The sequence below is a fragment of the Strigops habroptila genome, chromosome Z, assembly GCF_004027225.2.
Source record: "Strigops habroptila isolate Jane chromosome Z, bStrHab1.2.pri, whole genome shotgun sequence".
Taxonomy (NCBI): Eukaryota; Metazoa; Chordata; class Aves; order Psittaciformes; family Psittacidae; genus Strigops; species Strigops habroptila.
Window position 1 is genome coordinate 100,995,290 of NC_044302.2, and position 26,701 is coordinate 101,021,990.

General features: G+C 40.5%; 1 protein-coding gene across 1 annotated transcript in view; it reads left to right on the top strand.

The window, feature by feature from the left end:
- The window catches only part of DCC (DCC netrin 1 receptor), a 594,156-nt gene that overhangs the window by 515,692 nt on the left and 51,763 nt on the right, over window positions 1-26,701 (top strand). Inside the window, exons 16-21 of the mRNA XM_030470251.2 lie at window positions 798-893; window positions 4,814-5,052; window positions 9,186-9,324; window positions 14,018-14,125; window positions 16,295-16,489; window positions 21,645-21,677. Coding sequence (XP_030326111.1) covers window positions 798-893; window positions 4,814-5,052; window positions 9,186-9,324; window positions 14,018-14,125; window positions 16,295-16,489; window positions 21,645-21,677 — 810 coding nt within the window. The remainder of the gene's footprint in view (window positions 1-797; window positions 894-4,813; window positions 5,053-9,185; window positions 9,325-14,017; window positions 14,126-16,294; window positions 16,490-21,644; window positions 21,678-26,701) is intronic.

Below are 26,701 nucleotides of genomic sequence, written 5' to 3' on the forward strand. Positions count from 1 at the left end.
CTCCCTTCCAGCCCAAACCAGTCTGTGGTTCTGTGATTCATAATTATCAACATAGCATGAGGAGTTCTCAGAGAGGTAAAAGGGGGTAAAATGGCTATTACCAATGTAATTCTGATATCCTGAAATTAGGGAGGGAGGCTTTTGCTCAGCATCCAGAAAGTGACTGCGGGGTTGCATGAACTATTCTGGGACGTCATCAGGACCACAAGTTCCACCAAGCAGCACTGGAGAGCTGGATGTCTGTGCTTCACTGTGGAATTTCAGGATTCTAAGGCAATACATCAGTGGTGACACTCACCCATCTCTTCCCCCATCATTTCCAGACAGCACCACATCCTCATGAGAGGTTGTACAGGCAGGACGCCTCCCTGCCTGCTGGAGCTCAGCACCAGGCACAACCCTGGATGCCCCAGGTCCATCCTGAGGAAGGCACTGGCACCCCACAGCATCCCTCACCTCCATGTAGCTCTGCACATATCTGAGGCTTCCTCTGGACTTACAGCTGATGCCCAAAGTTGGTTCCAGCTTTTTTACACAGGCAAAGCTGCAGGTTATTTGAAGGAGAACTTTATCTTGCTATTGATGAAGATAAAACCGGGATATTGAGATAAATAAAGCCTTTGGAAAGGAAACAAAATTGATGGGCAGCCATTGTGTTCATTGCTTACTTTGCGCAGGTGTTTGCTTAACTTCATTTCCCTTTTTCTTGTTTTTCAGGAAGCACTTTTCTGTTCTTGCATCCCAGCTCTGACTTAACATTTTGTGCTCTATTTTGCCTTATTTGTTTTCTCCTGCAGAACCAAGTTCCCACTACGTGATTTCCTTGAAGGCCTTTAACAACGCAGGTGAAGGGGTGCCTCTGTATGAAAGTGCTACCACCAGGTCAATGACAGGTGAGCTGCAGATAATCTGCTTCCCATCAGTGAACATCAGCCTTACAAAGGTGCACAGTGGGCAAAATGTTTTGGTCAAGGCAATGGAAGAAGGGAGTTCAGTAACCCCCATGTCCTGCTAGAATAAATCAGCTTCACTTTCCTCTTTCTTGTAACTACATAGATAGAAGGAATTAATTAGCCTTTCCAGGAACTGGCTGTGTAAATTTAATGTGGTGCTCACAAGTGCTTGCTTTTTGGTGCGGGTTGGCTTGTGAGAAGCATGACTCCCAAACAATTTAAATATTTAAAAATCAGGGCAGAATTCTGGTGAATAGCTTTGCTGAATTAAGCCCAGATGAAATTATTTTTGTTCCCTTCATTTTTAAAGCAGTTTAAATTAAAACTAGTTAGTTAAGAACACACTGTCATCATGCACAACTACAAAAGCATGTAGAGGGGTTGCAGAAGGTGGAGGAACAGACAGATGAGACTTCCCTGGCAGGATAAGGCTAACAGAAGGAATTACCCAGCATTAGTGGAGCAGGTTGCTTTCAAGCAGCTGTTTTTCACAGTTGCATGTTTGGGATGCTGGCAAAGTTATAAAATCAGAATTATTCTTGTGTAATGCTGTCTTCCAGTCTGCCATGTGGTTTTTCTGCAGTCAGTGGTGGGTTGATGAGACTGATGAGGGGTTAAAAGAACAGAACTGAGGGGGTAAAAAAAAGCCAAAAGAGGTGTTTTTCCTCTGATCGACACCATCATTTGGTGAAGGTTTTTTCTCGTGTTTCACACATGGTGTTCAGAGCTGCCTGGAAAGGGAGCTGCGTCACTGAGAGCAAACCCGATCACTGATGCTGGCTTGGGTGGACCACGAGGAATAAATCAACCAAATGGTGCTTCAGTGTCTCTACAAGGAAAAACAGCTTTTATCCATATTTGTGAAGTATTCCCATAACAAATCTTGGAAAGTCAGAAGCAGAAAAAAAAAAAAAGAGAGAGATTAATTACGGGATCAAGGGCAACCATAACAAGCCACATTAAATATAATAAGTGTCAAGGATTTTCTGGCTGAAAATTATTAATCTTGTGTGGAGTCTACAGAGGTCTTTCTTGCTGAGTGTGTGTCTCATAAAACCTTTTTCCAGTGAGTTTGTCTTAGGATCCGTGTATACTTTTTAAGATTTTGGTTGTTGAATCTATTTAAAAATCAGGATTTGATTTCGTGTCTATATATAACTTCTCATAAATGAAGTGATATCCAGGTGTGAAAAAGGTAATTCAGGATTGGGTTCTGTTTTGGTGAATGGACCCAATGACCATCTGTGAGCAGTCCACATCAGTGCTTCTTTCCTGTTGCTGAGACATATCTGTGCCTGGAGATCCCCGCCACCTCCCACCCAGGGGATGAAGCCTCTAAAAGGAGAAAATGGATAGGGCTGGTCACAGAGGACCATCTCAAAAAAGGCTTTTAGCGAAACAGGAAAGTACAAAGAACCATCTTCCCCAAGAAATGAATGAGCTGATGCACCCTGTGCGCTGAAGAAAAGAAAAAACTTTGTCTATTTAGTATATACATAGACATACTTTTGTCCCTGCTGGTGTGGATATGATGTGCAAGCTACAGTTACATAACATGCAATATTCACAAAACAACGCCAAAGAGAGCAAAAAACCATTTTCTGTCAAGACATTGCAATTGCCAAATGACAGATGCCCACGCATAAATAATAACAAATGAAACTTTGGTGGAAAATTGAGGTGGTATTTAGGGGCCTATTTTTAGCCACCCTTGGATTAGAGACATTTCCATGTTCCTCAGGTCAGTGATGATGTGTTTCAGAAACTGAATTATCTTGATTGATCGAGTCTGACCACTTATTTGGCTAAACACAGCCTGTCTTCATAATCTCCTCTACAGCAGGACTGCAGTTGTCAGTATGGGAAAGAAAAAGAAAAAGGAAGTGTGGTATTTGCTAAAAAACCAACTCGGCTACAGTCACATCAACTTCTGACTTTGTAAATAAACCAAACAGAAACAGGTATTGCTCACCTTCCAAAGTTTACCACCAATTCTTCTGGAAAACTTCAGTCCAGGAACAGAAACTGCTAATTCAACTTGCAGAAGCTCGATTCAGCAGGTTGGGGTAAAAGAGAGATTCAGATGCCCATTCCTCACCATGTGGATCGTATCTTTGAGTTCTGGATCAACAACAACAAGAAAAAATCTCCTTGTTTTTCCTTCCAAAGGCTGTAACCTCCCAAAGTTCTGAATAAAAATTACAAAACCATGAAAAAGGAGTGATCAAAGAGTGTCAGGGGCTGGAACTACACATGGAGCAGAAAAAATGTAGCACCTGTCGGTGAGGAAATATTAGAGCGATTTATGCTTTGATTAATTAGCACATTATTTTAGGCTGAAAAAAAAAACAAACCCAAAACCAAACCCAAACCAAGCAACCTTTTGGCGTGCTTTTGCTGCACTTTACCACTGCATTTTGAAATTGTATTTAGAAAAATCACAACTGGTAAATAATGAGTCAGTAAGTATGGTTTTTAAAATAAGCCAGAAGATGGCTGGGTGTTCCAACAAGGACAGAGGTATTTCAAGGAGGTGTTCAAGGCCAGCTTGGACAGGGCTTTGAGCAACCTGCTCTAGTGGAAGGTGTCCCTGCCCATGGCAGGGGGTTGGAACTGGTTGAGCTTTAAGGTCCCTTCCAACAAAAAACATTCTACTATATGATTCTATGATTTAAACAGTCTCTGGTTCCCACATTGCTGCCATCATCATGCAGCCCCAAAGGGCAGAGACAGATCCCTGAAGAAGCCAAGAGCAGGAATGTCATCGGGGCCAAATTGAACACTGATCAAGAGAAAAATTCTGTACACTGGTTGGTGGTTGTTAACCCCTGGCTGTAACAGCAGTAACCTCCTGCTGACCCAACATCTGTTTCCTTTCTCACACCTCCACAACTCAGACAAACCTCCTTTGCAATGACGTAGAAGGAGAAGCATGGCCACAGTACTCTTGGCAGCCTCAGTTAACTGGATGTGTCAACATGCCACTCAAAAGACCTGAACTTTTGGAAGTGAAATTAAATGTGGCACTGTCTCAATAATTAAGCCAGAATTTTCCTCTGACACTGCATAGTGCACCACTGAGGCATGTGCTTGGTGTTCATCATCTTGCTGCCCAAAGACTGCCCCGTCACAGACACATGGGAGAGGAAATGTGCTTGTTCCTTGAGGAAGAAGCCTACTTGAAGATAATCCACGTCTTCATGCCTGGATGTGCACATTAAACACACTGACAGTATTAAACAAACAACTGCAAGATCTTCATTTCAGCACTTTCAGCAGCGAAATTGTCATGTTCTGTTTTGCCTAACAAATGTTTAAGCAGATGCAGAATATGTTCCTTTTGAAAGCTTAAACCAACAGAAGAGCCGGAAAGAGGCTGCCAAGAGAGAAAAGCATGAGTAACTCCTACACATGTGAGGGTATGTCATGTCTATAAATCAGGTTGGAAGCTGACACACTCTCCACTTTGTAGTGTTTCCAATAATGTGCCATTTACATGATTTGATTTTTTTAGGAAAATGTAGGAGAGACACTGTGCATTGACTTCATTTTGTGCGAAGAAAACACAATGTACCTCGAAGTATTTAAACAAGTCATGGAAAATAGCACTTAGCACTGCTTAGTTTTGTTGTAGTGATATAACTGAAACATTGCTGATGCGTTCTCATTTTGCATTAATGCCTTTCTTTCTGTTCTCCTCATGTTCCTCCTCCTCATTAATGCCATGCATTTAACCCATTGTGGTGTGTGCTCCTTGGTGGTTGTTTGGTTTTTGTTTTCTTTTGGTTTTTGTTTGTTTGTTTGTTTAACTTACCTATTCATTTAATTTGGAATGCTCATTTGCTGATGTATGGACCCAGACCCCATTGATCCATTAGAAGTTGATTTTTATCCTTTGCTTGATGATTTCCCTACCTCAGTCCCAGATATCTCCACCCCCATGCTCCCACCAGTAGGTGTCCAGGCTGTTGTACTTACACATGATGCAGTGAGGGTCATCTGGGCAGATAACTCTGTCCCAAAGAATCAAAAGACAACGGAGGTTCGCTTCTACACGGTCCGATGGAGAACAAGCTATTCGACAAATGCTAAGTATAAGGTAAAATTTTAACACGTTACGAATTTATAAGCTATTTTATTTGTTCGTGTTTTGTTTGCAAAGACTCTGAATTGGCTTTTATGAACTTTCCTCAACCAAATTTCCCATTTCAATTAAAAGGAAACTTGCCAGAGTAAGTACTGCTTCCTAGAAAGCCAAGTGCTTAGTTGGATGAATGCCACAGTTTAACTCCACATGCCAATTGTTAAAAGTTTTGATCTTTAATCTTTACCAATCAGACATAAATTAGTCACAGATTTAGGAGCACAACAGTTTAGCGTGAATAGGAAGAAATACCAACACCAAACTCACCCACTCTGTATGACAATTCCACCCACCCATATTACATATTCCGAAGTCGCAAAAAAGGAAGGTTAGTTTATGAGAAAACAAAATTTGAATGGATACGGCAGCAGCATGCTACTGTATGGTAATTTCTTTTCAAACCCTAATGAAAGCAGCACCAAAAGCAGCAATAAGATATGGTGGGACAGGGAATGGAAAGGAACAAGCATAGACTTTAGGCTTTTTAGTTTGCTTGGGTTTGAACAATAAGCTATATATCCCCACTGTTGTCAGCTTAAATATTGGATCTCATACAACATCCACCTTCCCCATGATGAGTGTGTCCTTCCTCCTGTGCCCTATCATAACAGTTGTTTTCACTTGCCTAAAGGACCGTGTTGATCCATAGTGAGTTGTTTGCTATGGATGTATTTTTATACTGCAGGTGGATGCCTCATTTTTACTGTTCTCTGTCCTAACAAAAGCAGCCTCATACAAGTCATTTTTACCAGGATTGTGGAGCAGGCCATGATCTATCCAGCACTAAGGATGCTCTGATTAGAGCCCGAGTGATGTGTCTGAATATAGGCTGGCCTTTCTTAACCCCACAGGATGGCTCTCCACCTTTTTCAGGTTTGGGCTACACCTGTCCTACAGACTCTAATCTTGAATCAATCCCAGTTTGGAAGATACGGGATTGATGGTGGAGAAGCTTTTGCCTTCAATCCCTTTTCTGAGTGCGATATTTTTCAGCTCTCCCAGGATATGTCTTCATCTGAATTTGGCTCGCTGGTGCTTGGCTGAGTCCTTGTGCTGCCACAAACTGCTCATTTCAATTTCATTACCTCTGATTTGCCTTCACACTAGCTGAAAAGCCCACTCAAGCCAGCTGGATCTTTGCTGAAGGTGCCGGCCCCTGTAAAGCTTTTAAATAATAGTACATCTTTACAAGGTATAAAAGTCCATACCTTGCTTTTCTATCTACTGCCATACTTGGGGCAACCTCAGATGCTGACATGGTGACCTGCAACAGTAGACACAAATTTTGTATGCTCATGCAGTTGTAATGAGCTCGTAGGTAATTAAGGGTGCCAAAATGATGCATTGCAATGTTTTGAATGCCGTACCTTGCTCCATCTCTTATTTAGAGATGAATTTCCATGCCCAGCAAGTAGAGGAGTATAGCACAGGGAAGCACAGCAAGTCCCAGTTTGCAGCTTTAGTGATGAACTCAAAGCTCCAGAAAAAACAGCATTATATTTTGCCACTCACAGTCAGTCATAACATTTTCTCCAGTTTCCCAATGCACGTAGTAAGCTGCATGCGCTGGAAAATGGTGGGTGACAAATAAAAATGATTGAAAATAACCCATTTAATCCACTGTGCAGGAGAAGCATGTCCTGTTTGGAGGTGTCAAGCTCAATGGCCTTCTGCTAACCAAGCAGGTGGACATCTCTCACAGATCCACGTAGAGGGCTCTAGGAGATGTTGAGGGGCAGGAGACTAAAGAGGAGCAAGAGTGAAATCACCTTTTTTTGCCATCAACTCTAGTTTGGCCAGTCTGTGGGTAACACGTAAAGAGCCGGTCTGATTCATTTATTCCAGTTCTAACACCCAAAAGCAGAAACAATCAAAAATCTTTCAAGACGGTCTGCTTTCTTGAAATAACTACATTTTTTTCAAGGAAACTGATAAAACCCTGTTATGTTATTCTTTGAAAACAGTGGGGAAACCTTCCTTTTTCTTCAGAGGGGTTTGAATGAACCCAATTAGGCTCCCAAAGCACTTGCCTGTGCATTGGCATGGAATTTCTAAGTCTTTCGAGATTTTCCCATTAAAGTTTCCTGCCACTTCAGAACTGTATATCTAATCTAATCTAACGAAGGGGTTAGCCTTTCCCATTGAAGTGGGAAGTTTATAAATTTAACTTTGCCCTGCCGACTTTACTTTGTGCAAAGTGTCCCAAACAGCTATCCTGTGGTATTACTAAAGGTACTTGCTACAGTTACACCCCCTTCATCTCAATGTGATATTAACTTCAAGGATGTTTCGACTATTGAAATGCTAATATTTAGTACTGAGTGAAAGAGTCAAAGAAAAACACTCAGCTGGAGACAAATAACTTTCCTTTTACAAAAAAGAACCCAATATCTTTATGTTTCACTAAAGACCATTTTGTCCAGGAATAGGTTCAAACTCTATTGTTTCTTTCCATATGAATTTTTCCTAATTGTAATATCTGAGGACTTCGATAGTGATAGTTATCAGATTTAGTTACCGTCAGTCATGCTGAGGAGTATTTTATGCCATAAATCATTTCCTTTCTTGCAAAATATTTTCTGGGGAGAAAATTATTTTTCCCTGTCTTAAAATCCAGCCTTTATTCAAAAAATAATTTGTATAAACTCCAGCAGGTAGATTTTGCCATCTCTGGCAAGTGGCCCAGTAGTTTGGCTGAATAGTTTATGAGCAGTTTCAAGTGACGTCTTTGCTTCAATAAGACTTTTAATAGAGGGAAATTCTCTGCTGGAGTAAACCTTTAGCACAGATAAGTTGCAAACCTGCTAATTTCCAACAACTAGGAGTTTTAATTGAGTATGAAGATGATAAAATCTGGTACTGCAGTAAGTCTTCCTATCAAGCAGCGTGTAAAACATATGAGAGCATTTGTGATAAAACAGCGTACCATGTAGGCATATATAGCCATTAATGTCTCTGCAAAATAAATTTCTCCCACCCCTCCCCCCTTGAATATTGCTGCTTTATTCTGTGGTGTACTGGAAAATTGATGTCCCATTTTCAGTAAAGGTCAATTGATTTTTGAACCGTCTGATGATTAGCATCAGAATGGCATTAATGGTGCGTGCCAGAAGACGCCTTCTTGTGAACCACTTCCCAAATGTGAACATCGAGGTAGTCTTCTGACAGAAAGTCATGCGTATCTTGTCCTTACACAGCTAACTTTGGTCTATAGGTATATAAACATGTAAAAATGTACTTCACATTTACTCACTGTCCTGTAAGTTGTGGATGCTGGAGGATTGCACGTCAGACTCTGTAGCTGAATAGCATGGGAAGTGATTTTATCCAGTTGTCACCAATTTGTCTGATAATTTTCTTCTCACTTGTCTTCTTTGATACTAGTTCAACTCAAATTGTTCCTTACTGCAGCCTGAAGTAAAAAGCTAAATCAGCTAAAAATGAATGAATAATTAATATTCACATCAACATTGACACATTTAGTTGTTCATAACACAAGACAGTGAGGCAGATCAATAGTATGTTTCAAACATAATCTAATGTATAAACATGTTGTATTTAACCGAGAAGAAATGTGTTTTATGAATACAAAAATGCATCTTTATGCAGCGGTTCTGGTCATATTTTGATCTTTATCATAAATACATGTTAACTTCAGGAACTGGGAAGCCTTAGGAAGGACCATTCTTGGGATAAAAATGTTTTCTGAACCTCCACTAAAAATCAGCAAGTATTAGAAACTTTTTTTTAGAAGGAACCTATAAAAGAGGCTGAAAATGGGCGTTTAGTTTATGGAAATGTTGCTATTTTTTGTCCTCATATGGGCATAGATATAGGACATAGGATTAGCTTCCAATTTACATGTGAAAAAAAAAGGGCATGGAAAATTGCTTAATGTGGGAATAGACAAAGAGAAAGCAACATGATAATTTATTTAACTGCCTATGGTACTAAAAATACTCCCATTAAGGTGCACAGGAGCAATAGAGCTATTTTTCTTGAAAAAGGAATCCTCTGTAACCGTGTTTTGCTTAGCTACCAGCAAAAAAAGTGGCTTTAAAGATGTTCTCCGCTGCCTCTCTTTGCAGTCAGCAGATACAACTGCTCTGAGTCACACTGTGATCGGTCTGAAGCCAAACACCATGTATGAGTTCTCTGTCATGGTCACCAAAGGCCGGCGGTCCAGCACCTGGAGCATGACCGCACACGCCACCACCTACGAAGCAGGTATAGCAAGAGCTGCTGGGATGGATTTGTTTTTTTCCATATTTGCCATCAAAAACCTTGTTCAAGTTCAACAAAACTGCGTGAACTGACACTGTACAAATTTAACTGTGTTTCCTCACTTCTTTTCATGGGTAGTGAGGCAGAGCAGTCATTCTACTGAGCTCTGTTGTCACTGCAAGAAATTAAGAGATGGTAGTACCTTGCCCCATAGTATAACGAGTAGCTGTGACTTCTGATACTAATGATTTAAAATAGTTTTCGAAGAAACCCAAGATTGGGTGACAGTAATTATTCTCTTATCATTAGATAATGATTTTGCTACTTTAAAATTTTTGCTTACAAAGTTCTGAGTCATTTTGTCTCCAGTTCATGACTTCGAATCTTACCCACTTAGTAAAAAGGCTCAGTGACTGCTTCCATCTACTACACATCCTGCTTGACCAAAGGTCTGACTCACAAGTCTGTTCATAACACTGTGTGGACACATTTTGGTGGTTTGCTGTGTGCTGTGCTGGTGACTGATGCTTCAGCCCAGGCAAAACCTTTAGTCACTTACAGTGACTAAACCTGTGTGTGCAAAATTAGAGACAGAAACCAGGAAAAAAATCCTAAACAACTAGTCAAATGAGCAGCCTTTTCAGCTTGCACATTATTTATTTAAAAGGCACAATTATCTACCCTGTGCAAATTGTTTCAATAAAAAATTCCCCGCTAACAGTTTGTAAGGCATCTCTTCTATCCTCAGTGTTTTTATGTATCTGTACTTTATTTCCAGCAAGCAGCCATTCTCAATATTAACTATACTCTTATAATAAACAAACACACTTTGAAGGCTTAATTTAGCTGCTTTTCTCAAGTGTTTGAGTGGTATTTTCCAAGCAGGAAGATATGATACATCCTGCTTGAAGTATGAAACATACTTCAGGTTTCTGAAGGGCTCTGAATGCAATTCTGATAAAAGACACCAGGTACGTATTATATGTAACCCTAATTCAGTAGGATAAAATTATTTGAAAAGGGATGAAGGTATAGTGATCTCTGCAGATACGAATATCCTCTCCAAAACGTAATTCTTTCTTTCTCTTTCATGTGCCTTCCCGTAACCACAGTAGGGAAATAGTATGCATGGGCTTTACTTCTAGTTATCACGTAGGAGTTAATGGCAACACATATCCTAATCCCTAGGCTGTCTTTAAAGGAGGGTGGGGTCTTCCATTAAATTTTAATTTCTTCGAGAATAAGCTATTGAGCTCCTCTTTTGAAACTCCTGAGTACATTTCATAGGACCATAGAATCATACAATACGTTGGACGGGATCATTTAGTCCAACTTTCTAGGCACAGGATGACCTAGGCTAGATGGTCCAGCACCCTGCCCAGCCCAATCTTGACAGTGTTCAACACTGAGGAGTTCACCACTTCCCTGGGGAGTTTATTCCAATGCCTGGTTGTTCTCAGTGTGAAAAATGTCCTCTCATGTCCAGTTGGAATCTCCCCGAATAACTTGAGCCCATCATGCCTCGTCTTTTCCATAGGATTTCTTGTAAAAAGGGAGTCTTTGTCTTCTTTGTAGCCACCCGTTAAATACTGGCACATGGGATAAGGTCTCTTGGAGCTTGCTTTTCTCCAGGCTAAACAGACCCAGCTCTATCAGCCTTTCCCCACACAGCTTCCAGTCCTTGGATCACCTTTGTGGCCCTTCTCTGGACCGTCTCCAGCCTGTCCACATCTTTTTTGTATAGCAGGGAACAAAACTGAGCAGTGTATTCCATGTGTGGCCTGACAAGCACTAAGTAGAGCTTTTACATCATTGAGCTGCGTGAGGCTGTATACTGCAGAACTACTAGATTTTCCACATTCTTTATGATTGCCTATATATCTCTCTATAGACCTTGTCCATAGATAAGAATGGCTGTGGTTTTGTTGAAGATATTTTTCTTCTTCATCGGTTGTAGACAGCAGCATATACATGTGGACACCAGATTAGTACATACTGTATTTTCCTAAGTGGTGCTGGTGGTCTTGAAAACACTCTAGATGCCATTACAAAATAGTTTCTACCAGCAGGTACCAAATGAAGTCTGCTGGTAAATATTGACTTGTTGGGCTTTTTTAAAATGAAAACCACAGTATATGCCAGTTAAATAACAAAGGGAAAACAAGAGGGAATATATGTGTCCTTAGATTTTCCCATGTGATTGCAATGCAATTATCTGAGCTTGATAGAGCAGCTCTGTTAATTAAGGGCATACTGCACTGCTGATCTTTATTGCCTATTTTGTACCCATTCTGCATGTTGAATTTCCTGTAATGATATTAAAGAACATACATATCAGCATCGATAAAGAATTCACTCGAGATTACTACTATGGCTAGGGAAAGCTGTTAGGTCCAATATTCAAAAGCAACTCTCAGAGCCAAGTTCCATCCCCAGATCTGCCTACACAAGTCTTACTGATATGAGGGGTGTTAATAAGTGCTAAAGGAAACATCTAAAGCTTTGATTTTTCGCATGATATCTTATGTTCACAATCTGCTGAAAGCAGAGCTCAACTTCAGCCGCTCAGCAGAGCTCACGTGGTACTCACCAGCACAGAAAGTCTGTGTTACAGGAGGGGTTTACAGGCTTTGCTAGTTTAGCTGCACAAAGACCGAAAGTCTAGAAAAGGAAAGGGTTAACTAGTACGTGAAAACATGTCAGAAGGATTAATATCAGAGAAAGGAAAATAACGTTTAAGATAAATATGCTGGTTTTGCATACAGAGAGATGAATGCACTTCAGTAGAAATTTTTGTGAAGGTAAAGAATATCACAGGATAGGCTTGGCAAAAGTAAAGACAAGGGAAATTTTACTTTTAAAATCAAGTGAGATTCATTTATGAAAATGGTTATTTCTTGCAGTTCCCAGAAAAAGCAAGGCCATGCAAGATGGAGAAGAGAAGGCACCAGGGATACTTTAGAGCAGCTTCCCATGCCTAAAAGGGCTGACAGGAAACCTGGAGAGGGGCTTTGGACAAGGGCCTGTAGGGACAAGACAAGAGGGAATGGCTTTAACCTGCCAGAGGGGAGATTGAGATGAGCTCTTAGGCAGAAGCTCTTCCCTGTGAGGCTGCTGAGGCGCTGGCACAGACTTTTCCCAGAGAAGCTGTGGCTGCCCCATCCCTGGCAGTGTTGAAGGCCAGGTTGGACACAGGGGCTTGGAGCAATGTGCTCTAGTGGAAGGTGTCCCTGCCCATGGCAGGGGTTTGGAACTGATTGAGCCTTAAGGTCCTTTGCAACTCAAACAAATCTGGGATTCTATGATACTATGATTCTAGTACACTTCTTAAACTGATGAGCTGGTGTCCCAGGCTGGCTACAAGATGAGTAGCTTTTAAGTGCAACACAGTCCTCTTGAGAAATTATCATCAGCAACAGCAGCAATGACAATAACAATAATGCAAACTTCTCCACCAAAGCGTTAGCTCAGGTCATGCTCGGCATTGCCCAGGGTTAAGAGGCTTCTCAAAAACATGCGAACTCGTGTTCTGGTTTGCCTACTTCAGGCTAAGATGCTTCCAGTGAGGAGCATCTGATGTGACGAGACTGAAGTGAGTCCCATTGGTGCTGACTCTGGACATATCAGACTGAAAGTGTTGTTCCAGCACATACAGCAAAGAGATAATACACCATAAACCTGCAACAAAGAGTGTTATTTCGAAGGGATTAACTCCTTGTGACCAGATCCTGTACAGCAGCTGGCTCCTCCCTTCTTGTTGTTTGTCACCCTGTTGTTTGTCACCCTGTTGTTTGCCACCCTGTTTGTCACCTTGTTGTTTGTCTCTCTGTTTAGATTGGCCTGGTTTAGCTCAGCATGATCCAACAGATTTTTTTAAGCTTTATCTCATAAAGTGACTTCAGGGCGGTTGTTCAAATGTTCAGAAATGTTGTTTAGTGGCCACAGAGGTAGGATACAGATGATGGGATGCTCATATACTGTGTTCCCTGTGCTGTTGTGTTCTCTATATGCTCCAGGTCATTGACATCAAACCAAGTAAAAGAACAATGAGCTCAGTGGCAATGCATTTACTCCTCTCTCTTAACTGTTTTTTAATAATTGGCCTTTTTTCTTTTCTCCTCCACAGTCTTACAATATGATTTTAAAATATCTGTGACAATGTGCAAGATGTCCTGACCATCATTAGTAAGGAAGGGTGCAAAGTTGATACTGTAGGCTCAGAAATCCAACCTTCCATCTTTAATACACTAGAAATAGAAAAGCTAAGAATTTTCTATCATATCTAAAAAGTCCCAAGATGAGATATATTTAACAAGTAGATATAGTTATGTTTGGTTTATACTGGTACATACGTACAAATTTTTCTAATAGAAAAGTCACAATATTATTACTGTTGTTAGATGTATAGGGTTCCCTGAATATATTAGGTGTTCCTGGATGCCTTGGTAGAGGATAAGAACTATCCACCAAATTCTAACGTATCCACACGCAGTGTTTTGTGCAATTACTGCTATTAAAAACTCACTTCTAAACAAATCATATATTACATGGTTGAAATGCATCTAAAGATGCTCACTTTTGAAAGGATCTAAGAAAGCAGTGGCTGCCTACTGAATAGCTCATGCCTGCTATGGTGTGTAAGAAATTCAGAAAAAAGTGAATAACTTCTGTTTTCAATTATTTCCATTATTTTCAGCTCCAACCTCTGCTCCCAAGGATTTGACAGTCATTACACGGGAAGGGAAGCCCCGGACTGTCATTGTCAGCTGGCAGCCACCATTGGAAGCCAATGGAAAAATCACTGGTAAATATTTAAATTGTCTCATATTCTCCATTTATTTACTCTTCTGAGTGTTCAATGCTTTCACTTTTTAACTGTTTTTTCTTGGGTGCTATTTGATCTGATGCTATTTTATTTTCTTTTACTTTATCAGCCAACTTGGCTTAGGATTCAAGGTAATGTTAGGAATACTGTAAGATCTAGAACTTGGGATGTAAATTTTTATTTTTAAATGCTAAGAACAGTAATATAACTTCAAATATGGAGCACCTGAAGTGAAGGTTTTGTGGTTCATGCTGCTCAATGATAATTAGAAATGACTAATAATACCTATTTTTTTTGGCCATAGTGCAATGCATAATACATGTAATAATAGGTTGCTTGGTGCAGCACATCATGGGGGAATTTATTCGTAGATATTTAATTTTACAATAACAATTTAAGGCAATGATGATCAGGAAAAACCCTAATATTGACTGACAAGAACTGAACTGAACGAATGCTTCACAGTGACAGATCTTATTTTCCAAAACACTTTATGTAACCTTAGTGTCTATTTAAGAAATCCATTACAAACCTTTAATGTTAATTTAGTTTAAAAAATATAGTAGAGTTCTATCTGAGATTTTGCATGTAACTGATCATTTTGGGCTGTTAACAGACATCTCAGAGCCACATAATTATTAGGAGAATTATCGCCCACCTTCAAAAACGTGCGCATTATGGTCACACTCCTACAAACATTCGGGTTGGACCCATTCTACAGCATGTTTTTGTGTGGGAGAACAAAAATGTCACTGTTACTGCTCATAATCCCAGCAACACACTGCTGAAGCATTGAGGAGGATAAATGTAAGAGGAGGAACACTTCAGAACGATGTCCCGTGTGAGCCATTAGCAGTGAAGAGCCCTGGGTCAGCTTTTAACAGTTGTAACTCAGCAGAGCCTTGCTGGAGTCAGATAAGCTGTTGTGAGTTACACTAGGAAAGTATCCCAATTTATGTTACCAATAAAAATAAGGATATGTTTCCATGTGGACATCACCCAGCAATAACAATTCCTAGACTAGACTTGCATAACTGTGTATAATTTCACTCTACATTATCATCACGATTTTACAATCTGTGACCATGTCCGAAAGGAGGATGTTTTGATGAAATGGCTCTGTTTACACTAGCCTAATTTAGCCATTAAAGAGAAGACATGATCATTCTGATAGATAACACACCCAAATGAGTGCTAATGGTCCTGATTCCCCAGTGACCAAAAGACAAAATAAACTAAAAGCTTTCACGACTTCCAAGGCATGAAATGGCTCCGTGGTACCAACTTTTATAGAGGTTTTTCCATCAGCAGCAGCATTCAGACCTGACACCAGGCTGGATGCCCTGGTATCCATGCACAAACTTGTTTCTTCTAGCACTAGGTTGCAGAATGACTCTCATGGGGATTTTTTACTGCATATGTGGTCAAACGTTTCTTAGACATAAAAAGCAGGGTTGCACATTAGTTGCAGGGTGTGCTAGACCTCTCAGCCCTGATTAGAGGCTTTTTTCTTCTTCCTGGAAATTCATTTGCAGGCAAAATAATTCCTATAAACTATAATATCCTAACGTTGGTACTTCTGGTCACTAAGTTCTAAAACTTTTAAGTTTTATTCACTGGAAAGTATTTATTGTACTACTTTGAGCTACCAAAATTCTGAGCTACCAAAAATTTTAATTCTCCATTTTTTTTTTCCCAAAAATACTTTTCCCTATAGCTGAAAAGAAATGTTGCATGGCTTCCTCTAAGCACCCAGTCATTTAATGTGTGTCATTAATGACATATAGTTTTATTTCAGGATGGAAACACTAAAGACTTATATTGTATGGTTATGGAAGCTATCAGACTGAATGATGCACCTGGATTTGAGAAATGAGCTTGTAACAGTCTGTTAATGAGTGCTACCTATTTTTATGTTTGCTAAATCTGTATTTCTTACAGTGAATACTGTAATTGTGATTTTGTTCTAAACATAAACAAATGTGTATTTTTATAACTTTGCTCAAAGCAAAATAGACTGGAGACCTGACATCCCTGCTTTTAAATAGAAAAGCCTGATTTTTAAGAAATCTGATTTTTATCCGTATTTTGTAACAGACGCACATTAAAATTTGGTAAAGTACTAACTGAGAGGCTGTGTTTCTTCAGCTTACATCCTCTTCTATACTTTGGACAAGAACGCTCCCATTGATGACTGGATTATGGAGTCCATCAGCGGTGACCGGCTGACCCACCAGATCATGGATCTCAACCTGGACACCGTGTACTACTTCAGAATCCAAGCTCGCAACGCCAAGGGAGTGGGCCCCCTCTCCGATCCTACTTTCTTCCGGACGCTGAAAGGTTTGGATCTGTGTCATCTGGATAGTAATGATATATAGAATTTTTTTATGCCTCCATGGGAGTTTTGCAATTAATTCCATGTCAGCCAGAAGAGATCCTATTACTTGAAACTGTTGCTGAGAGATAAAAGCAAAATGCTAGGTGCAGTACTTGACAAAAGTAAACCACATAATGAGGTGGTAACCACATTTTTAAATTCAGTCAGCTAGGAGAAAGCACTCTGACACCACATAACTTTCCACCAGCAATAACAAAGCTAATTGGATTTGACTGGATTTCTCTAGGGAGGTCCCTTTTAATTTTGGATCCTCTGGTGACTGTAGGAACCTGTAATGACTCACTCCTATCAACAGAGCAGACAAAACCATGATTAGAACTCTCAGCAAGCTGAGATGCAGCTTGACTTTGCATGGGGAAAGTTCTTCAAGATATTTTTCAGTAGCTTTTATTAGCAACAGACTAATTAGTACTTTATCCCTCTCTGTAAGTGACCAGTGAGGAGGAGCAGGCAAAACAGGGGCACCCTTTATTTTGGCTGGTATTCCAGCACCAATGTGTTCATGAGAGCAAAGGACTGCACTTCTGTCAGACTCAATTTCTAAGCAACACAGAGAGAGATTCCTCTGCTCTTTTCCCCGCTGTCTGTCTGTGTGAAGCCCTGACACGATCTACCCAATAATTATTAGTTATGAAGATGTAAGCAATATTACTGTTAGTGGGAAGCAGGGTGCTTGAGGCAGCACTGCTACTTCTATTTTAACTGTCACTCAATCATTTGCACAAAGGTATGAAATTACTTTTTAAAATGACGTGTAATTAATGAAAAACGCAAATGACACAAACAGCGAACCTGTTCCAGGAGAGAAACATGGCATGTGAGAGAGCATGTTACTGCAATGCCTTCTCCAGAGAAAATCGTGGGATTCGTTTGTAAAAATAACATAACTTAGCAGAAGACAATTGAGACAGGACACAGGCTGGGCCTGAGTAGTCATAACTGGAGAGAAATTAGAGAAATTCAGATTCAAACCTGGGCTGGGGAGGCTTGGAATTAGCGTTCACACTCAAGCCTCTTTTAAATCAGTCGTAAGTGACCTCCTTTGATGTGAGCAGTGCTAAGCAAAGTGACTGCAGAGAAGGGGTGCCACACCATCCCCACGTCATTCCTTTTATGGGATTTGTTTTTTGTTTGGTGAGAGCTTGTAGTTGAGTTCTCTATCAGCAAACCTTCATGTGAATAGCAAATTTTTGCCCTGCCTGGAAGGGAAGGAGGGGAAACCCCATTTTTCAGCCATTAAGAAAGGCTTTCGATGAATGAGCCAGTGTCCACAGCTGCACAGGCAGAGAGCTTGCCCTTTTTCCTTCACTGATATCAGTGCCTCTAAAGCATGCTATCGACCACTGGATGGGAGTGAAAAGCCTCATACAACTGTTTCCATAAAGTAGGAAGAGAATCAGAAAAAAGAAAGAAAAATTGTGTCAATTTTTTCTGAGCTTATCACTGCCTGCCCAGGTTTGCAGGACTTACTTGTCCAAGTCATGTTTCACTTTGAATGAATTATTGGTAAGATCCTGATTATTGATTCTCCACTGCCATGAAATGTGAAGAGATAGCACTTTGCTGGTGCTTCATCTCTATCAAGACAACGGTGCCAACTTAATTTCATGCTTACAATTTGTGCCAAGCAGAAGTCTATTAGACTGAGCTTACAATGAGACAAGGCATCAAAATATAATAACCATAGACTAATGAGATATGAAAAGATATAGAGACCCAGATATGTAACTAAACCAAAAGATTAATGCACTTGATATCACCTGCTTTGTAATGTTTACATAAAGTACCATGAAACTCATTTGGGAAACGAATTCTGGATCAGACAGCATCAACAGATACTGAAAAGATGAATTTATACATTTGTTACATCTTGTAATAGCCTACAAGGACTATGTCTAATACCCTGCCATGAATACTTAATGATATCCACCCTAAATATGTCATGTTCAATACTATTCAACTGTTTTTTTGACAAATTTATCCCTACACTTGAGGTGAAAAGACTTTCTGAAGTCTTGAGTGCATTCTGAATTATGCAGAAATGTTGGTTTCCTGCCCTTAATGATTATTAACAGAAGATATGCATGAGCCATATGGTTACATGTGTTCTGATGGCAAATCTATGTCCTGATCAGAGGATGTTTTAAATCATGAGGAGCTAAACAAGCATCAAAGATCCACTAAGTCGCCCACTGTCTCATTTCATACATTAGAGCACATAAAGCTCCTCCAAGGAAACCAAGCCATTACTTGTGTTGTAACTGCAATGAGAGTATTTGTAGTGACTTTCCTTTACTAATGAAAATGTACTGATCTGTGAGAAAGAGATATGTTTACTAGTAAATAACACTACCACAGAGTAATGAGTTTATATTCTTCCACCTCAGCTCCACTGATGATAATATAGAGGCAAATGGGTAAATCCTTAGGTTATGTAAATTGTTGTCACACTGTGTACTTCAATCAATCTCTGACAGTTTACATCAGTTGAGGATCTGGTCTTTTTATGCTCTGGCTGGTTAAATTTATCACTTAAAGTATGGAGAATCTGATACACACATTCTTAGGCACCTGGAATAGAAGTATGAAATGTGATCTAACATCTTACCTTTTCTTTGTTATATAATTTGGGCTGGAATTTGAGGTTGTTACTAGGATTTTTCTTAGTGCTTACTGAGTCTGGATGACTTCAGTAAATATTCTGTGTATATATATATGTGTTTTAGGAAGAGAAGCAGAGAGTGCCCAAATAGTATGTGCATTTTGTTGAATGCAGTGTATTTTCCCAGATTGTCCTAATATTAAAGCCCAAGTCTCCATGTTATACTAATTTTATAGTATATAAAGGAATGATTTTCAGAAATTTATTGAAGTAAATAAATAGTCTGAAATGTTATTGCAACTCCCCAATGAAACATGGCAACTAAAGAGTGAATGAATGAACCGGTGACAGGCAGACAGGAAGGAGGATTTCCACAATCTTTTAAATAACTTGTCAGCAATTTGCTTTTTCATCTGCTACAGAAGCAAGCAAATCTCAGAACTAAACTTACTAAATGTTTATGCTTTCTTCAGCTGAGCCGTACCTCTTCAGAATTTCAGCCAGCATTTACAAACAGACCTTCCTGGTGTGCTGACTCCTTTAATTAAAGACAGTGAGGGAGTGGTTATCAGAATTTGACAAGACATCAATACGTATAAAATGAAAAAAGTTGCCTGTTAATGCACTGATAGACATAATGTCTAGCATGAACAAAACGCGGGATGAGATGTGGTTGTAAAGGGGAGAATGGAAAAGGAGAGAGACGAAGAAGTAAAGAGCTTCACAGTACTCTCAGATATTCTCATTGTGCTAAGATCTACAAGGAGAACTGTATTCCTTGGCTTTCTACAGGACACCAGACTTAAGGTTGCCGCTGTACCATTTCTAGAAGAGCTCTGAAATAGCAGGTGATGCCGATCCCCCCACTTTACTCCCCTTTTTGGCAAGGGTGGCGTGGGGCAGCATTTCTAGCACTGCAGTGCCCTCTAATGCTGCCTCGGCGTCGTGGTCCAACAGCACTTCCCAGTTCATAACCAGCACCAAAACATGAGCCCCCATGACCTGCTGGAAGCCAATATTAGCCACCGGGGCTGCAGCATCGCATGGCACTGGAGGTGTCACGGGTCTCACCTCCTCCATCACCTGGAGAAGGTGCCAGGGCAGCGCCTAAGGGGCATCCATGCTCAGATGGAGGTAACCACACTCACAAGCAAGGTTTCATGTTTTCATGAATATATTTGTCCTAAAGGAAAGGTGATAGCCCAGATATGGCTCAGTGGGGAAGCGCGGGCTCGCAGATTTCTAGGAAGTTTGAGTCAATGTGCTCCATATACTCGGCTTCTCTGCATCCCTGAGAGGGAATTAAAAAATTACCTGGGGGTTTGGGGGTCATCAAAGGAGCTATTCCCTCTCTGCCACAGGCATGGAGCTCCTAGATGTGTTTTGAAATGTAAATTACTCCTACGTCAGTACCTCCGTTTGTTCTTAGCATGATGCCATGATCTAGGGAAGGTTTTGCAGTGATTTTAGCAGCGAGGGGAGTAGCATGCCCTGCACCTGCAGGCAGTGGTTATTTGACTTCCAGATTCATGTGCCAAATCACTTCTTTTCCCCCCGATTTCCTGTACTTAAGATTCTTGCATAATTTATTAAGCAGAGGACTGGTTAATGCTCTATGATAGTAGCTACTTATGAATCAGAGGAAAGTTTAATTCCCTCAGCCATATCATAAATAGTCAGAAGTTGTAGCTGTGCAGGAAAGCTTTTAATATATCTACTGAATTTTGAAGCCTTGTCTGGTGCACTTCACACTATCTTTTATGGTTATTATGCAAAAACATGTAAATAGTTTTAAACTCCTTTGTAAAAAGCTGAAAGAATGATAATATAAGTCAGACCAAGCTTTTAGCTTGTAGGTGGTTTGACTGCAATTATTTAAAGAGGCAGTGTCTCTCTCCCTTTCCCTTCTTGCTTGATTAAACTTCCCAGATTATACAAAAAAAAGGAGAACAAGAGAATTAAAAAATGCTATGGTAAAGGATTCACATATGGAAAAACCTGGTGAAAACAAAGTCAGGTTGAACTGAGGCTTGGAGCAACCTGCTCTAGTGGAAGATGCCCCTGGCTATGGCAGAGGGTTGGAACTGGATGAGTTTTAAGGCCCCTTCCAACCCAAACCATTCTATGACTCTATGAACATGTCTGGTATAAATCATGGTGCAACCTTGGTTCAGAGTTCCAGGAACATTTGGATGTTTCTCTTAGCCGTATGGTTTAGCTTTAGGTAGTCCTATGAGGAGCAGGGAGTTGGACTCAACGATCCTTTTGGGTCCTTTTCAACTCAAGAGACTCTGTGATCCTATGATCCTGTGTTTGTCCTCTCAGTTCTCCAGGATCTCAGAAAAAGGGAAGGGTAAAACTCGTCCCGTCATCCTGCACCATCCGTCCCCAGTGCGGGAAGTCAGCACCAGCCCGCTGACACAATAGTGGATGCAATGTGTCAGTTTGCCTACGAGGAGCTGTCAGTCTCTAATGACATTGTCTCTTTCTTGCAGTGGAGCACCCTGACAAAATGGCTAATGACCAAGGTACGGTGCCCTCAATCTCTTGCCTTTCCTTGGGGCCGCGCCGGGGAGGGGGCCGCGCTTTTCACCTGCACTGCACACCTGATGAGGCAGACGCTGGCGTGATAATTAATCTTGTTAATGAAGTTCTGCTTGGCTGAGGCTGCTGCTTTGATGGGGAAGATGTAAATTTTCGGGAGAGGAAATTGTTTTGTCTCTTTTCTGAAGGACCAATTAAAATGTCAGGCTTCTTTGTATGAAATAAATTTTTAGTCTCTGCTGCACTTCTGAATAATTCACATTAAGTATAATTAAGCTCAGCATAATTTCCAGGCTCTTCTTGCACCCTTTCGTGGGTTATAGATTAAAGTTCAAAAGCCTCACAGTGATAAATGATATATCACTTTTTCGCTCAAACCAGCAGCTCCTGTTTAATAGTAGCAAAGTTTAGTCAACTTTTCAAGGCATTATCATTACATTTTCCAAATATGAATATATGTCTGATTACTCACAGTTCCTCTGCTCCTACCTACTTCTGAATACTTGTGAAGTCTGTTGCTAGGGTATTTTTTCCTTTTATTTCTTTCAATTATAGCTAGAGCACTGTACATTTACGTGACATCTGCCCAAGAAAACAGCCACAGTGACATTTGGAAAATTCAGGCCTGAGCTTTGGAAGTTTATTTGGATTTTTACTCTCACTTCCCACTAGTTTAAAAGGCAAAGTGAGGTGTAAACCTCAAATCCCTGGCTTGACAGCAGGTGCCATCTTACTCCAGCTTAGTGAGTTGAACTAACCTGCAATAAATAATTCCTGGGGAAAGACAAGAAAGTGTTATCTAGAAGATCAAAGTCAACTCTAGACCCTTTCATTGTCTTTATTTCAACCTGGAGCATCCCTGCAGGGTACCCAGAGCATATTTCATCGCTAGGATTTGACTTTGCACCAGGTAGCACATATAGTCTCACAGCAAGGTAGCACATTGGAAATTCACCCTCTGATTTCAGCCTATGAATTGCTGAAAGAAGTAGGAGTATACAAATTATAAAATATAAAATATAAAATAAAAAAAGCTGGTTTGCTTTGTATGACTCAAATTGAAAATGTCAGGTTTGAATAGATAAAAGCTATTCTTAAAGTGTTAGGTTACAAAGAAGCCCAAAAGTAAATTGTCAGTATATTTTTCTCAGATTTGCATTTAAGATGTTTTCAGGCAGGTTTGGAAAACCTAGGAAAGGCTTCAGCGTGAAATCACCTGGTAAGCAGGGCTGGAGAAGTGTCAAGTTCAATTAAAAAAAAAATTGAAAAAAAAGGAAGGCTGGATGGAAAGCAGAGTGTGTGTTTTAGTTTTTCACTGAGTACATTGCTCTTTTCAGTGTAGCTGCATAGCTGTATGGCCATACTGCAGTGATATTTAAAAAATCTCATGGCACAGCACATAGAACATCTGCCTTCTCTGCTGATTGTGATTTCCAATGGCAAAGCCAGCACCAGCATCCCAGCAGGCATAACCTGCTGTAGCCATTGTAGGACAATCACTCCTATAGACATGGTGTGTCCTTTCTCAATACTGACATAGGGGAGATTGAGATGAGCTCTGAGGCAGAAGTTCTTCCCTGTGAGGCTGCTGAGGCGCTGGCACAGGGTGCCCAGAGAAGCTGTGGCTGCCCCATCCCTGGCAGTGTTCAAGGCCAGGTTGGACACAGGGACTTGGAGCAACCTGCTCTAGTGGAAGGTGTCCCTGCCCGTGGCAGGGGGTTGGATCTGGATGAGCTTTAAAGTTACTTCCAACCCAAACTGGTCTGTGATTCGATGAATAGTTGTTCCAAATCTTCTACACATGAAGCAGGTATCTGTGTAAGCAGTGTCAGGCTTTTTCATAAGTTTCTGCTTGCTCCTTTTCACGTAAAGTGGCAGAAAATCCAGAATTTGTTGGATGCTCTACAGTTTTGTGATGCTTTGTGGGAGAAAAAAAAAAGTAGAAAAGTTGGGAAAGTGTTTTTATGTTCCATAGAGAGGTGGACTTACGTTCATCACACAGACATAAAGAATCAAATCCTCTGCAGAGAGACCTGCCTATCTCACCTTGTGTTTAGTTAATGGGAAGATGTAATTAAGATTAAGCGCAGTTGTTCTGAATATACCTGAATACATATTCCTCCAACTACCACAGAAAAAAGAGGTCTGAGTTGTTTTCTGTTTGTGCAGTTATGTTGTTCTGGGAACGTTGTGCCCCTTGCTATGGAAAAATGGTCACCAGAATAATTCGTTGTTCTTGAACAGCCCAAACAGTGTTTGCAACGTATTTAGTGAGTGATACTCTATACAGACTTTAAACAGGAAAGATTTCAACAATTCTCGTGCAACTACTTGCAGCGTGACATCTGGCTAAAGCATATCCCCAGGGCGATAACTGTGCTGCGATTGCAGGCGCAGCCTGTGAATTCCCAGTTGCTTTAGGTATGGTGGGGGTTTTTAGTTTGATTTAAGTCAAATAACTTAAACAAAAATTAAATAAGGTTAGTGTGTTTTTAGCAGACAGCAGGTATGTACAGCTTGAGGTAAACACTGTCACTCCTAGTACTGTCCTAGTACTGTCCTAGTACTGTTTTCTGCCTGGGTAGTTAAAATACACTGCAGTTTTGTTCGTTAGGAATGTAGTATATACTAAGGAAAAATTCTCAGCCTTTTTTTGTATCTTCCATAGAGCTTGTTCATATCTGAATTCAGTTTCCATTTGTACATGATCTCAATGATGAATTCTAATAAGACAGAGTCTAAGGTCATCACCTGCATTTCCTTATCTCTAGACAACCCTGTTGTTAGAAACAAGGGGATGGTGCCAGGTCTCACTGTAACTGTGCTCTATGCATAAGCCTTACGACAAACAAAGCCAAAGTTTCTAAAGGCTCATTTGCCTTAGAAATCATCAAAGCTACTTCTTTAATCATCCTGAACCAATGCCTACTGAAGTCAATGGCAGCCTTTTAAATTACTCTGTGCTTTGGACAAGGCCCTTAGGGCCATCTCTGCCACAAATGCAATTCTTATTGAGTGACGTGAATTAACTCTTGTAGGTCATCTGTCTCTAATGCCGGCTCATGGGTCCTGAGGTCAGGAGGCAAAATTAACTACTTGGCAGCAAAGCATCATTGGAGGGGGTTTGGGCAGAGACCTGAGGTTTCAGGGCATGGAGAGATGGAGCTTTGAAAATACCAGCTGTGGGTTCTTTTAGAAGGGATGGTACAACTGCTACCATCCTTAGGCGCAAACAAGGAGGTAGGCTGGAGAGGAGAATTTAGGAAGAACTTCAAATGTCAGGGTAAAAGTGCTCCCTGTTGCTGCAAGTCCCTGGGAGAGCTAAGACCAGGTGCTGCAAGAAGGGGCTACCACTGGCAAGAGGAAGGAAGCAAGAGATACCCCACCTCCATTACTTCATCCTTGCCCATGAATGAGGGATGGTGTTGAGCTCGTCCCATCCCATGGACGCTTTGATCCTACAGCTGTCTGATAGTGAATGAGAAATCCTGTTGGTGAAATGTAAATAATGCTCCCAGGGTGCAAACACTGTTATCTGAAAGGCAAAAAGAGAAGCATCAGCATCTAAAGAATAAAATCACTTTCCCAAGAGAGCGCTTAAATCTGAAGTGAGTGCCAAGCCCATAAATGTGTCAGCTTCCTTTCAGATTTTTATTTTGCAGTATGCAACTGGTAGAGCAGGGCATATGCAAAGGTACTAAAAATGGTAATGTGAAAGTAAGAATAAAATTATAGTTTCAGATGCTCAAGAGAGAATTTTTGTCACAAACATTATGTATACGGGACAGGGCTTTCAGAAAAGCTGTGGTAGAGGCTTCCTAAGCCTAAGACTTCCTTTTGGAGTCTAAAAAACTCTTATTTTTGATTTTCATCTGAAATTTATAGAGGCAAACTGGGCAAAGAAGAGACTAATTCATTGTGGTTTATCTTCGGCCAGTTTTCATTTGATAAAACAATATTAAGTTCCCTAGTCTGTATTTTGTCAATATAGGACTTGTCAACAGTTTCCCATTGCCATCAGAATTAGATCTCTGCAAGAGCAAAAAAAAAAAAAGACTATTTCTGCCTTTGGACTACAAATGTTTTATAACATCCCTCTACATTTTAATAAAAAGAAACGTACGCAGTTTTGAACAAATGTTTCTTCTTACCTTAGGAAATTTCAATACATATTAATTGTTCAGTTATTTTCTGAAAACACACCTCCTGTGAATAGGTCATATAAACTGTTTAGATAAATTCATATCACTATGAAAAAGCTGTTACATATGGAATACAGGTACAATATTTTTTTTATGACATGACTCTTTTTAAACCACAAACTCAATATTCCCAAGTTTAGATTTAATGTTTACTGCCATGGTGAGGCCAGTGAGAGGCCCCATGCCTGGAGCAGGGCCAGTGACCATACCCAGGCTCCCCAAAAACACAATGAAGGTCACCTGAGACAAACATCCACAACTTTTTTTCCCAAATCCTGAGGAAGACGGTGTTCTGTATTGTTTTGCATCTATGTGAAGGCACTTGAAAGGGTTTCAACGTGATGCGGGGGGACTTTGCTATTTTATACCTTGGTGCTCTGCATCTCACGAGTTAACAGCACACCGCTTGCTTCAGCTTTCAGAACAAGAGGGTTTGAAGGACAGTCTGGTCATGCCTAGAATTTGGCTTTCTGCAGTTCAGCCTCTTCCATGTTGGATTATTGCAGCCATGTCGCTCTTTGCCCATTTGAAACCTTCCTGTTCTTGTTTTTCTGCATATGCTTTCCTGTGTGAAACAGCTGCTGGTACAGCTACAGGGTGATACCAGCCCCAGACAGTCACATCATCTCATACTGTGATTGCAGAAGGCATCAAGTTTGCCTCTTTTTTACTGTTAAAGCTTTTGATGGCTCCAGGCATTCTGTTCTGAAGCTATTTTGCAAACTCTGAACATAGCAGCAGTGAAAGGCTGAGCAGTTCAGATCTTTTTTAAAGATCTGCCTCCTAAAAAATAATGCAGTGTTCTG